The sequence below is a fragment of the Lynx rufus genome, unplaced genomic scaffold (genome assembly GCF_022079265.1).
Source record: "Lynx rufus isolate CCGP_SWC_20201006 ecotype Redwood Valley unplaced genomic scaffold, mLynRuf1.p SCAF_2, whole genome shotgun sequence".
Taxonomy (NCBI): domain Eukaryota; kingdom Metazoa; phylum Chordata; class Mammalia; order Carnivora; family Felidae; genus Lynx; species Lynx rufus.
This window is the reverse complement of record NW_025814834.1, coordinates 208882758-208893427: the sequence shown is the minus strand read 5'-3', so window position 1 is coordinate 208893427 and position 10670 is coordinate 208882758. Positions and strand designations below refer to the sequence as shown.

General features: G+C 54.4%; 1 protein-coding gene across 1 annotated transcript in view; it reads right to left on the bottom strand.

Annotated features, from left to right (window-relative positions):
* Window positions 1-4591: 4591 nt before the first annotated feature.
* The window catches only part of IFFO2 (intermediate filament family orphan 2), a 48009-nt gene continuing 41930 nt past the window's right edge, over window positions 4592-10670 (bottom strand). The window contains exons 6-9 of the mRNA XM_047084783.1: window positions 9687-9807; window positions 9483-9575; window positions 8428-8558; window positions 4592-6433 (exon numbers count right to left, since the gene is read on the bottom strand). Of these exons, the coding sequence (XP_046940739.1) occupies window positions 6328-6433; window positions 8428-8558; window positions 9483-9575; window positions 9687-9807 (451 nt within the window). The 3' untranslated portion in view covers window positions 4592-6327. The remainder of the gene's footprint in view (window positions 6434-8427; window positions 8559-9482; window positions 9576-9686; window positions 9808-10670) is intronic.

Here is a 10670-nt window from a genome sequence, read left to right as displayed (position 1 = left end):
AGCGCACCACCTCGATAGGCGGGGGGATCTGATCACGCTACCGTCCTCCGAAGTCAAGGTCATCAGAAATGTCTCCATATGTGACTTCTGCCAACACAATAACTCTTGTTTTGAGGGCACTGTAGAGACCAGTATGCGACACAGGACAAGGCAGCCCAAAAAAGAAGTCTTGACATATACACGTTTTCCCCTCCTTTTTATGGTATGACTCAACAGCCCTCCAGGGGGCCGAGGGAGAAGGGGCGTGAGCCTCATTGGCCAATCAGAATAACACATCGAAGCTTATGGGCCAATCCGATGGACGCTCTTGTTGCAGCCGTCTTGGGCCAGGGGGCTGAAGAGCCAATGAGAGAGCCGGAGCAGGACACGTGCGCGGAGCAGCGGAAGGACTGCGGTTTGGTGCGTCAGGTGTCTCGAGCGTCCCGGCCTGACTGCTTGGGCTGCCCTTGGTCAGATGGCATCAGGTTCTTTGACCCCGCGGGTCCACACCGCGGCCAGCCCCTTGCCTCCACGCGGAGACTGCAGCCCCTGGGATGAGCCTGCAAACCCTGCCTCCAGCCTCCTCCTGGTGGGTGCCCAGCCGCCCCCGCCTCCCAGCGTCGTGCCGGCCCTAAAGCTTGCCTGAGCCTGACGCTGAGATAAATCCGCCTGCTTGCTGGCAGATTACGATCAATAAGAGAGAAAACCCAGCCAGTCCATGCTTAGCTTTTCCCTCAAAGCTTCTGACCTCGGAACCAGTTGTCCCTGACCTCCATTCCACCCCTGCCAGCTCACCCCCACCCCAGTCAAACTTTTGGTTTCCTCTTGAAGTTGTTTGCTTGAACGCTTTATTTACTATTAGGATTCTGAAACCTTTCCGGTGGCGGGGTCCTAGGGATTCGTTCTATTCCTAAACACTCTTCCAGTTTACCTGTTTATATTTCCTCCAGCGTTAACCGAGAACCTGCTTAGGAGCCAGTCCCGAGGCGTGATTGTGGTTCCAACTTAGGACGTTAGCAAAATACATCACTTCCCTGGGTCTCAGTTTCCAGGTCTATATTAGAGGGGCAATAATACCCACCCTAGAATGTTCCCATTATTTCATGCTACTCCTCTTTCTCCAGGTCACACCCTTTAAGACACTTCGGGGGAATTTAAAGAGCAGGAAGCGAGAAAAGGAAGCTACATTAAGCACAAGTCTTAAAGATGGTAGAAACAGATTGGAATTGGTGGCTCTATTTAAAAAAGTTTAAGTTTATTGATTTATTTTGAGAGAAAGACCACGAGTGGGGGAGGGCAGAGAGAGAATCCTAAGCAGGTTCTGCGCTGTCAGCACAGAGCTCAAGGCAGGAATTGAAGTCACAAACCACAAGGTCGTGACCTGAGCAGGGCTCGAGTCAGACGCTTAACTGACTGAGCCACCCAGGCATTCCTGTCTGTCTTAATCCATACAGAAAACTCTAGTGTGGGGGGGGGGGGAGGGGGCGGGAGGGAGGGGGCAGCTCACACGAGGCAATGTCTCCCCAGATTTGGCCACTAACAAGAAGACACTAGAACACTGGACAGTGTCAAATTCAGAGTCCCAGAAGGTGGCCTCTCATGGGCTCAGTAAAAGGTTGGTTCAAGAAACGGCGGGCTTCATGATTAACAGGAAGGACCTCAACTGCAAGCCAGTCTATGCCGGTTACTCAGCCTGTGATACCTGTGGCTCGCTCTTCCCCTTCCTGCTTTATCGACTTCCAAAGAGTTTACTGGGAGATGAAACTATAGCAGGTGATGTGAAATTTCCCTATTTTATCACAAATTGGCCAGTTACTTGGTTTGGTGTTTACGTGGCCCTCAGTCCTCTTGCCCCTCCCCCATCACTACTTTATCCCCCCCCCCAAAAAAAAACGCCATCAATTCTAAGACATTTCACTTTATTTAAAAGAAGCCAATATACAGGATATAAAGGGCATGATATTTACAACAGTACAGTAAACAGGTTGGTTTCTGGTAGGATCAGTAGTCTTTCAATGAGTATAAACCTCCCCCCGCCCCCTTCCCCTTGACACGAGACCCAACTGGCAGACAGACAGCAACAGTGGGGTGGGATGGGGCTGTGGGATACAAAGTCTCCCTGGATGGGGCTAAAAATCAGGTAGATGCTAAAATGTCCACCGAAGGGGTCTTGCTAGGGGTGGGGACGGTGCCTTCGCCTCATTTCTTTGAGGGCCTGGCGGCAGGAACGGTGGGGGATTTGCCCAAGACCAACACACAAGCCCACCTTGAGCCTAGAAATCCTCCACTCGTGGAAAATTCCCTTTCAGAGAGAATCTGCCCTCCCCCCCCTACCCACCCGGCTGCCCCCAGACTCCACACTCTAGGAGCGTGCCCTTCTAGAACCAGAGCTCGGTGTCTCCGGGTGGTGAACCCAGGTCTGAGCAGGACCCAGCACGTGGCACCCTAGTCCTCTCCCACGCCCCGGAGGAGCACATCAAGGACCACAGCCCAGGCCTCGGCCCGGAGTCCGCACAGCTGGGGCTGGGAGGGAGGCATCCCCTGGCATTTCCGTCCCTGCTCCAGCTGCCTGACGACCTGGGACCCACTAGGGCCCAGGCCCCAAGGAAGCCGAATGCTCCCTGAACCAACAGTCCCATGGCCGCCCACAGCCTGACACAGCTGACTTGGAAATGGGTCCTGGCAGATCGGAGTGTGAGTAACTACTCAGAGCCCACCCTCCGAGGCAGAGCTGGGCCCCTACCTGGTGCCCCCTTTCGCCTCCCCCCACCCACCTCAATTCTGAATTCCCCACTGCCCACCCACTCCCACAAGTGCCCCCCCCAAAGACTTCCAAGGACCGAGGAGCTGGGGGAGGGGTTAAGGAACAGGGAAATGGGGTGAAGCGGGACGTAGGCTCTGCTGAAGCCGCTCATGGGTGCAGGTGAGTAGGCGGTGAGGCCGGGGAGATGGGGCGAGGGGCACTGGTTATATTCAGCAGCAGCAACATGCATCTTGTTCACAGAAGAACGCTGGGCTGCCATCACTGCCTACCCTAGATTTAAAAACCCTTTCCTTTCATAAAAATAGATGAGAATCTCTTGCTTTATAAATAGGTTACATTTAGCTTAAGTGACACCTTCTATTACCCCCTACCCCGCACCCTCTCCCCCATTCCAAGCCAAAGTGGTTTGCTTCTCTGTAGGTCAGAGCCAAGTCTGTGACAGACTGGGCCTTCAGAGACCTCAAGATATATTGCTACAAGAAAACAAAATGTGTTTACTTGCCAATGATCTTTTTTTTTTTTTAGCCCCTGTTTGGAGTCTCAGAGGAGCGTGTGTGTGTGTGTGTGTGTGTGTGTGTGTGTGTGCATGTGCGTGAGTGCGTGCACGTGTGTGGATTCCACAACCAGGGAGCCCAAAGGAAAGCTACTCTCCCTGCTCCTCCCCGATCCTCTCTTTTTATAAAACCCCCAAAAATAGGAGAGTGAGAGAGGGCAGCACAGGAGAGCCCATCTGAGAACAACCCTAAAATACCAATGTCAATATGACACTGGGCTTAGAAATAGAAATTTGACTATTTACAGCTTTACAAAGGACGGACCAGTTCGTCCCGACCGGACCTAGTGCTGCCCCAGCGAGCGTTGGGGTCTTTCTTGGCAAGCTGTGGGCTCGTGGCGAGGGGACAAGCAGGGCCCACTGGCAACGAACTCAAAAAAAAACAAAAAAAAACAGAACTTGGTGGGGAGAAAGGTAGCCAGACCAAGACCCAGGCCCCCTGCCAAGGAGGCGGGTCGGCCACCCCCTTGCTGTCCCCCACCCCCATCGTCCTGCCCCAAATCCTTGCTCCCCAGAGGAGAGCAGCTATGGAAAATCAGCAAGAAGGAACTTTCTGGCCAGCATCTATCTCTGGCTCCTGCCATTCCCATACTCCCTGGACAAACTTAGAGCACGCTAGTCCCAGAGACGAACGTCCTATGTACACAAAACGGGAAGCATAAATAACACCACCGGACACCGATTGCCCCGGTCACCTTAGTTACCCCCAAATACTTACACTGTTGCCTTACGTCTTAACACTAAAGCTAGGTGTGTCCCCCTCCCACCACCTTGAGGAACAACCCGGGGCTGGCTTCCACTCTGCCTCCCAAACCACGTCCTTCCAGGCCTCCCCCCAGCCCCGGACAGAGGAGGCCTGAGGGGTCCTCCCGGAAACGGAAAATCTTTTCAGCAGCTGAGGTCCAAGGCCAACTGGCTCTGATAACCTTTGGTTAAAATGAAACTAAAACTAAAACAACAATAACACTAAGGACCATAATAATCAGGTATGTTTGAACCCTGTAACCTTTAGAACAAGGGTCAGTGAGGAGGAGGGAAAGGGGCTGTCTCTCCTCTGAAGCCATCAATCCCTCCACGTACCTACCCAGGGACCGTTCGGCCGGGGATGGAAGCCTCTCAGCCAGACTGCCACGGGGAACCACTAGCAGGCTCCCTCAGCGACAACAACAACGGAAAGAACTCACGATGAAGGCCACCAAGTTCTGATAAATAAAAATTACATACAGTCACTAACATACACTCTCTCTCTCCATATATATATATATATATTATATGAATATTATGTACAATGGTTTTAAGACTGCAAAACAGGTGGGGGAAACGGAAGAGAGAGAAGGCCCTAACAGGTCGCTGGTACCCTGAGGAAGAAAGGGGGCTGCAATCCGTTTTAAAGCCAGAGCCCCTCCTCTGCCTCCACACAGGAGCAGTAGGCGAGAAGTTCTGGTCCTTGGGCACATTTTGCTTCTTTGACCTCCAGGGGGAGCTCCTGGGCCAATTAAAAAAAAAAAAAATCGGCGATCCCACCCACAGGAGTGGGTGCAAAAAGAAATTTTTCTTAAAAAGCGAAACCTGCTCGCCTGGTTCCAAGCTGAGATTTGGCAGGGTGGCCTCAACGTGGTGCCTTTTGACACAGGCCCACTCAAGTCTTGGGGAGACACTGGCTCAGATTCACTCCCCGCCAGACGGTCAGTCAGGTGAAGAACAGAAACAGGCTTGCGGGTGTCCATGAGCAGAACAAGGATGGCTGTCATCCAGAGATGAGCTCCGCTCCTGCCACCACCTCTGATCTGCCAGCAGCCCTCGATGCCTCCCTCCCTTTCCCTTTCCAGTGTCAGCCAGTGGCCAAGAAGTGGACAACTGGGGGCAGTGGAGAACCAAGGTGGCGGCAGGAGGTAGGAACCCAGCTCCACTATGGAGGGGGCAGATACCAGACCTAGCCCCCCTCAGACTTTCTCACAGAGAAATTACAGACCTATAGCCCCTTATCATTGGCTGGGAAGGGAGAGAAAAACATCAAGAAAACAAAATGTGTTTACTTGCCAATGACCAGGGCAATAGAAGACCCCTCCCACCCCACAGAGGTCCCAAGAGAGCAAGCAGTCAGGTGGGCCAAGGGCCTTGCAGGACCCAGGCCTCACTACCAACCGTGACAGAACCCCCGTCCCAAGTCAGTGCTCACCCGAGGAGGTTGCGAGAGAGCTCGCCCGAGCTTCAGCCTCCCTCCGAGCTCCGGGGGAACACCAGGAGTCAGGGCGGGAGCCTACCTTCCACAATGATATAAGGCAAGCTGCTTTGTTTGTTTGTTTGTTTGTTTTTTGCATAGTAGTTTAAACACAGTGAGACTCCACTCCCCCCCCCCCCCACAGTGCCTTGTCCCTCCACTTTGCCACTCGATCCAAAAAAAAAAAAAAAAAAAGAAAATTTTGTCTCCCCTCCCTCCTTCCATCTTTTCAAGTTAAAGCACTTGAGAGGCCCCCACCCAGGCCTAGAAAGGTTGCAAAGGCAAACAGCTCCTTCCTGGGGGGGGGGGGGGAGGTGGACCACCCCAAGGCCAACTCAGGTCTGCACTGGCCAGGCAGAGGAGGGAAGGGCATAGCTCACGGCCAATCAGAGGAGCAGGTGGGAGGGTAGAAATCCATATTATACCATGCCAGGGGCCCCGCCCTCACCTTAGAGTTTTGTATAAAAACACCTGCTAGGGATAATTCTTTGGAGCTCAAAGTGGCTCAGCTTAGGGGAAAAGGCACAGTTAACTCTGCATCGTCCGGACAGAAGTCTGCATTTGTGATGTGGAGAACAATAGAAATCGACAGCACCATTCCTTGGGTGGGTGGATGGAGAAGGGGCACTGGTTGGTGGTGGGCTGGAAGGAAGGAAGCAGCGGTCCCTCGGGGCCTCCGGAGACGGGAGGGCAGAGGGAGTCGGTGTGGTGAGGACTGGAGCCCCGCTCTGAGGAGCCTTCCCGGCCCCACGGGGAGCGGGGGCAGAGGCCCCGTCACCGAGACCACCAGGCACAGGGGGGCCTCAGTCATCAGCTGACCATGGGCTCCACATCCGCCTCCCGCTCAAACTCATCCTGGATCTCGTCTGTACTTCCTGAGTCGCTGCTGGCCACGGAGCTGGGGGACGGTGAATTCCTGGAAGGCACAAGAGAATGGGGTCATTCAGAGGGCAATCTGCGGACCCCTGAAGGGATCCAAGGAGCAGAAAAGACTGAGCCGGCACTTGTGTGTAATCTAACCCCAGAGGGGTGTCCTGCCCTGAGACCCCTGGCCTTGCTCTGCTTTCTTTAGAATCTTCTAAGCTCACGAGTTGACTGTGGCCCTCAAGACCTCTTGGGAACCACCCCCCGCCCCCAATGCCTCTAACTGCTGGGTGCTGAGAGCTCCCTGGCAGCAGGAACTATGGATCGAGCTTGGTTCCTATTCTCCAACCACCCAATGCAGGGCTGGGCACGTGGTAGGTGCTCAGTAAACCCCAATTAACTCAGAGGGAGGCCATACAGGAAAGTGGCCAATGGTACTGGGTTCGAATTCTGGCCCTATCGCTGAAGAGCTGGGGGGCCTCGGGCAAGCTATTTAACCAGCCTAAGCCTATGCTCCTCCATCTGAACAACGGAGATAATGACAGGGGGCTCTGGGGGGAAACAGTGAGCCAAAGGTGTGGCATGCTAAGCCCAGGGCCCCCCACGCAGCTTCCCACTGAGCTGTCTCTCCCTCTTACAGCCTGAACCATGGCCCGCAGGAATACAGTCATAATAAGAGAAACAATTACAATTAACATATGTGTGCTTCGTGCCAAGCATTTTACATGTATTATCTCATTTTATTATTAGCATATGTCTCCCCAAAAAGGCTGCGTGTTCCTCGAAGGCAGGAGCTCTTTGTTTTGGTGTTCCCTGGCAGATACAAGGGGCCTGATGCACATCAGTCTCCTGGGGCCAGACCCAGGTGGCTCTTGGATGGAAGATGGAAAAGGACAAGTATGAGCCCCAACGGCAGTGGTGGAGGAGTGCCCTCCCTACCTCCTCCACCCACTGGCAATTCGGCAGAAAGTGGGGCATGAGCCCCTAGAGGCAGGGGCTGTGGCTGTTCTGTTCATCACTGTCTCCGCAGCCTGGCACAGAGCAGACCTTTGACGTGACAAGTAGCTGTGGTATCAGTGGGGACAGGGCTGTCACAGGAGTTACGTGAGATCAGACTACATAAGTCATCCAGCACACAGCAAGCGGCTAATACTCATTGGATACATGGATGGATGGATGGATGGATGGATGGATGGATGGAGGAAGGAAGGGAGGGATGGATGGAGGGACGGAGGGAGGGAGGGAGGGAGGGACAGATGAATGGATGGATGGAGATATGGACAGATGGAGAGATGGATGGGGGGATGGATGGATGGATGGATGGATGGACAGATGAATGGATGGATGGAGGGAGGGAGGGATGGAGGTATGGACGGATGGAGGGATGGATGGAGGGAGGGAGGGAGGGATGGATAGATAGAAGGAGGGAGGGAGGGAGGGAGGGATGGAAGGATGGATCGAGGGAGGGATGGACGGATGGATGGAGGGAGGGATGGATGGATGGAGGGAGAGATGGATGGATGGGGGAGGGAGGGACGGATGGAAAGATGGATGGATGGACGGATGGAGAGATGGATGGAGGGAGGGATGGATGGATGGATGGATGGATGTACGGATGGAAGGATGGATGGATGGATGGATGGATGGATGGAAGGATGGATGGAGGGAGGGATGAATGGAGGGAGGGAGGGAGGGATGGATGGATGGAGGGATGGATGGATGGATGGACAGATGAATGGATGGATGGAAGGAGGGAGGGATGGATGGATGGACAGATGGAGAGATGGATGGAGGGATGGATGGAGGGAGGGACAGATGGAAAGATGGATGGATGGACGGATGGAAGGATGGATGGAGGGAAGGATGAATGGAGGGAGGGAGGGATGGACGGATGGATGGAGGGATGGATGGATGGATGGACAGACAGGAGGATGGACAGAAGGGCTGAGCAGACGAAATGGGCCAGGCTGTAAACTGCAGCCCCACAAATGCCCCCCCCCCAAAGGACGCAGTCACTGAATCCCCAGGGAGGACCGGGCTGGGTACCTGTCAGCGGAGCCTTTGATGAGCCGGCGGCAGGTCTCCATCTGCACGTCCAGGCCACGTTTCATGCTGCACATCTCCATGTACTCGTGCAAGTGCCGGTTCATGTCACTCTTGGCTGTGGCCAGCTCCAGCTGCCGGGACCCGATGCGGGGATAAAGGTGAGGCCAAGTCACCCACCCCGGCCCCCACACCCTCTGGGCCTCCCTCCATTCTCTGTGTGTTGGTCCGTGGCCTCCAGAACGGCTTCCAGTGAAAGGGGAACGGTTGCTTAGCAACCATGGGGGGGAGGGCAGCCTTCCTGGTTCCACTGACTCTGCCCAGCCCAGCATCCCTGCGCTCCTTTCCCCGGACTTGATTAGGAAAGTTCTCAGGTCCCTGTTACGTTTCTGACCCTTCTCCTCTACCAAATGCTGTATCCCCCAGGGAAGGAGCCGGCCTGCTCTTTCGCCAGCATTCACCCTCAGCGAAAGACGTGGCCAGGTGTGCAGGCTCTAGAGCGGAGACAGGAGGCCTGAAGGCTGCTTCTTGGCTGGATGCCCCGGGCAAGCCACACGGGCTTTTTTCCACCTCACTTCCTCCTCTGTAAAACGGGGTGCACAGGAGCCACTGCACGGGGGGAGGATCTCCTCCCCCCAAAACGGGGTGCACGGTACCCACGACACGGGGTGGAGGCACCTCACTACCTCTCGGCACAGAGAGGGTATGTGGGTACCAGGGAGGCTGTCCTCGTAAGGGCTTACTCGGTGCCTGGCATCACTCAATGTCACTCAGGCGTCATCCCTGCTTATTTGGGATCACGATCTCAGTTGAATAACTTCGGGAAAAAAAGGTTCTCCGGGACAGGCAGGGATGACCACCCCCATTTTACGTATTTTACACATTGGAAAACAGAGGCCTTAAGGTGGGGTAGGACCCACCCAGGGGCAGACAGGAAACCGCAGGCCTCCAACTCCCAACCCCTGGTCCACAGGCACACTCGTCACGGGGTCTCCACTGTGACGGACACCTCGCTTCATGGGGGCGTCTCTAGGGGGTCCCAGAGCCCGAGATCTCACCTCGATCTGGCCGATCGTTTCCTGGTACTCCTTGTCTCTTGTCTTGAAGAATGATTCTGTCTCATGGATCAAGTTGCCCAAATTCTCCTCTTGCTGGGGGCACAGAGCAAAGGGGGCCGAGTGAGACCGTGGCATGGGCTGCCGGGGCACAGCAGGGGCAGGGGATGGCTGGGAGGCCTGTGGGAGGCCAGGCCCCGGGCTCACCTCGCCCTGCAGGTCGATGGTCGGGTTGCAGTTGGTGAAGTCCTCCCAGAGCAGCAGCGTGTCCTCGTTCTCTTCCCACGTCAGGCTGTCACAGTCGTCGTCAAAGTCAAAGGTCTCGCGCCTGTGGGAGGACACCAGAGGGCAGGGCTGAGCAGAGGCCAGCTCCAGAGGCCGGGGTCTGGGAGAGACAGGGGTGCTGCCCCAATGGGTATGCTCCTGCAAGGTGGCCCCCCCCAAACAGAGAGGGGCACTGGCCAAAGGGGACACGCACCTTACCATGGGGGTTCAACTCTTTTAAAATGCAGAAAGTACTTACATATTACTTACACAACTTAAAATGTATATACATATATTTTTTTTTAATTTTAATGTTTATTTTTTTATTTTTATTTTTTTACATTTATTATTTTTGAGAGACAGAGAGAGACAGAGCACAAGTGGGGAAGGGGCAGAAAGAGAGGGAGACACAGAATCCGAAGCAGGCTCCAGGCTCCCAGCCGTCAGCACAGAGCCCGACGCGGGGCTCGAACTCACAAACTGTGAGATCATGACCTGAGCCGAAGTCAGATGCTTAACTGACTGAGCCACCCAGGCGCCCCTTTAATGTTTATTTTTGAAAGAGAGAGAGAGAGAGAGAGAGGGAGAGGGAGCAGGCAAAGGGCAGAGAAAGAGGGAGACACAGAATCTGAAACAGGCTCCAGGCTCTGAGCTGTCAGTCAGCACAGAGCCCGACACACGGCTCGAACCCACGAACAGCGAGATCATGACCTGAGCCGAAGTCAGACACTTAACCGACTGAGCCACGTACGCATCCCTTGTGACTATTTTCACTCAGGTACCAGCTCATTTCTTGAGACCCTACTTTGCAAGAGTATATCACAACACATACTCCACTGCTGACTTGACTTCCTTTCTAGCGATTTATATCATCTTCTCCACAACTAGGAAAAGGTTGCTATTGTTCCCAATTTACAGGTGAGGAAA